The sequence below is a fragment of the Triticum aestivum genome, chromosome 4B (genome assembly GCF_018294505.1).
Source record: "Triticum aestivum cultivar Chinese Spring chromosome 4B, IWGSC CS RefSeq v2.1, whole genome shotgun sequence".
NCBI classification, from domain to species: Eukaryota; Viridiplantae; Streptophyta; class Magnoliopsida; order Poales; family Poaceae; genus Triticum; species Triticum aestivum.
In genome coordinates, this window is record NC_057804.1 from 495375489 (window position 1) to 495378553 (window position 3065).

Consider the following 3065-nt stretch of genomic DNA (forward strand, 5'->3'; position numbering starts at 1 on the left):
GGGCAAACGAGTGGAGATGCTCTAAGTTACTCCCACTATGACTAGCCTAATAACGGGGTTTCTTTTTAAGGACCAGGGGACCATGTGGTATTCCTTTTTGGTCGGCCGCTGGCTAACCCTTCCAAGCGGCCAAACGCTCGCTAGATGCGACCTTAAATATTTAGTACTCCCTCCGTCTAGGTGAATAAGTCATCTTAGGCTATGCACCGTGACCAAGGAAGAGGGGAAAACGAGAGACATTAATGTTTATTTGCTAATTAATAGTATTGCATGCAATGAACTAACCACTGCATGTCGTGTTTGATAGTCTCAAGTTATTAAAAACATGCACACCCTCATTTCTTATTGGTTGATATGTCAAGAAACAAGAAACAAGGTAGAAGTTAATGCACCGCGCCTAAGTGTTTTGAGATTATTTAGTTTTTCGTAAGATGACTTACACACCTAGACGAGACGAAGGGAGTAGTATTTCGCCATTTCGTTCTCGTGCTGACAGGTGGGCCCCATAAACATGTGCTGCATAATTCACTCATTCCGGTCTTTTTCGTTTGGATACAACCTAAAGGTCGAAAACGACACAGATTGAAGAAGTCAAGGTATTTATTTCAGGGATTTAGACATCAAAATTTGTTCGCAACGTGCACTGTTAAGACAGGGTTTAAAATATACTTCGCTCTCAAAGGAAGCCTCGGTCGCACCTTCATTCCGTCCTCTAGGCGTCGGTCACACTGCTATAAAAATCCCATCGTTCCCCACTCACAACCCAACCCGGTCCACTATCCAGATCCATATTCTCTATCCTGACTCTGCTCCTGCGATCACCAACCCCAATCCAAGGTATATGCGTGCACCAAGAACCGTCTCTGTCCCGTGCTACCGTGTGTAGATCTGCCGAGAACGGCGCTCTAGTTTCTTTTTGATCTGCAACCTTTTTCATCTCTGTTTCGCGACACCAACTCACGACTGGATCCGGTCGCTGGTCTGTCCCTGATCTCTGTGTGGTTTTGATTTTGATCCAACCAGGCCAACAGCAACAGGGAAATCATGAGCGCCATGGTCGCGTCGTCGCTCAACCCTGAGGCCCCGCTCTTCATCCCGGCAGCGTTCCAGCAGGTGGAGGACTTCTCGCCGCAGTGGTGGGACCTCGTCAAGTCCACCGCCTGGTTTCGCGACCACTGGTACCACCAGCACCAGCAGCTCGACGATATGGCCGATTCCCTCATCGCCTTCGAGGCCGAGGACGCCATCGACGACGACCTCTTGCACGGCTTCGCCGTCGAGGCTTCGCAGCCGCAGCCGCCAGCGGCACTCAAGACTGGTACCAACCAATTCACTTTCACTGTCCACGCCTATATATGTACTGTACTATATGATATGAGCGCTCAAATAAAAGATGAAGCAAGACTGCAGTGAGCTCATCACGTATGTGCTTCTGTATGTGCAGACGGGGTGCTCAAGGCGCTGAGCCTGGCATCCCCAAGCCCAAAGGTCGGCGACGCCCTGCGTGTCTCCTCGGAGAAGCCTAGGTACACCGAGAAGCCCACCAAGTAGCTGGCAGCCCGAGGAGCGGTGGCGCACCGCGTTTCATCCACCAGCCTCGCTAGGTTGGGATGTCAAGCTTCAAGAATCCACCAAATCCTGCGCCTTGTGTCATGCAGTGATGCATTGCTCTGGCTGCTGCCGCCGTCTCATCTTTCAAGTCTTCTTCTAGTACTCGCGCCCAGTAAGTAGTGGCGTCCGTTTGTATATTATATTAAGTAGAAATGAAATGACCCAAGAAAAAGGCAACAAAATGCAACCGATGTTTAGTGTGATTTGCCTTGTAAGTTATGTTCTGCACAGTGTGTTGGACAAGAATGTATAGTAGAATGCATCCTTGTTATTGCGTGGCCAAGCAGCTTAATGTTAATTACTCCGTTATTTAGCCTTTTCTAAAGATAAAATGCGTCGCTGTTGGTTGTTGAGATGCCATTCTCTTCTGATTTATTGTTGATTGATTGCTGCCACAGTGCCACGTTCTCCATGGGAGTTTAGAATCCTGGTGCCCAAGTACTCCCTCTTAATAAAGAAATAATAAAGAAATATAAGAGCATTTACTCAAAAAATTATAAGAGCGTCTACATCCAGACCTCTCAAACCCGCCTCATATGCCCGAGTGAGCCGCCCGATCACTGCTCAGTCACGATTTTTTGAGCTAGACGCGCCACTCAAACAGCGGCATCGAAACCCTACCATCCATCACATTTTCCTCCTCTTGTGCGCCGCCGCCGCCACTTTCCACTGCACCCGTCTGCCTAGTAGCCATGTCCCCATGCCGATGAGTGAAGAGCGAGCCCTTTCTGATGCCGCTGGCTTGAGCTCCTTCAGCAGATTCGTCCTAGGCGCGAAGCCCAAATCGCCGCGGGGCTACCTCCGGATGCAGTGGATCTGGAGGAGGAGTTGGAGGAGGAGGACGAGGAGAAGGACTTTGAGGAGGAGGAGGATGAGCCGGAGGAGGAATATGTGAGGGACGCTGACGACGTGGATCTGCAGGCGGAGCAGCAGGCCATCCTCGATTCCCTCTGGTCAGAGTCGGCTGCGGAGGCAAGACGTCGTCATCGGCAGGAGATGGAGGCGCAAGAGGCCGCGGATAAGGCGGAGATGTTCGCCTACATGGATGAGGTCGAGCAGGAGGAGGATGAGCCAGAGCCCTCCTACGCACCCGTCCAGCCGGCGCCCGGCACCGTCGTCGTGGAGATCTCCGACGATGAAGAGTAGCTAGGTAGTACGTAGATGTAGTAAGTAGGATTCCTTTTCCATTCTTTGTATGGATTTAGGGGGTAAAATATGAGAGAGGCGAATGCAAGGTGGCTAGTTTGAGGCGTGCCCGGTCAATGGCCGGGAACGCGCCCGGACGCGTCCGCGGGCGTTTTGAGGGGCCAGATTTGCAAAGTTTGGCTGTAGATGCTCTTAGTGAAGGAAATATGCCCTAGAGGCAATAATAAAGTTGTTATTTTATATTTCCTTATTTCATGATAAATGTTTATTATTCATGCTAGAATTGTATTAACCGGAAACTTGATACA

The 3065-nt window shown here is 50.2% G+C and overlaps 1 protein-coding gene across 1 annotated transcript; it reads left to right on the forward strand.

The window, feature by feature from the left end:
* The first annotated feature begins 651 nt into the window (after positions 1-651).
* Positions 652-1964, forward strand: LOC123095048 (protein EARLY RESPONSIVE TO DEHYDRATION 15). Its single transcript, XM_044516878.1, has 3 exons — positions 652-837; positions 1024-1318; positions 1445-1964. Exons 2-3 carry the CDS (start codon positions 1045-1047, stop codon positions 1549-1551), a joined length of 381 nt encoding a protein of 126 aa, XP_044372813.1. The 5' UTR covers positions 652-837; positions 1024-1044; the 3' UTR covers positions 1552-1964.
* The last annotated feature ends 1101 nt before the right edge of the window (positions 1965-3065 follow it).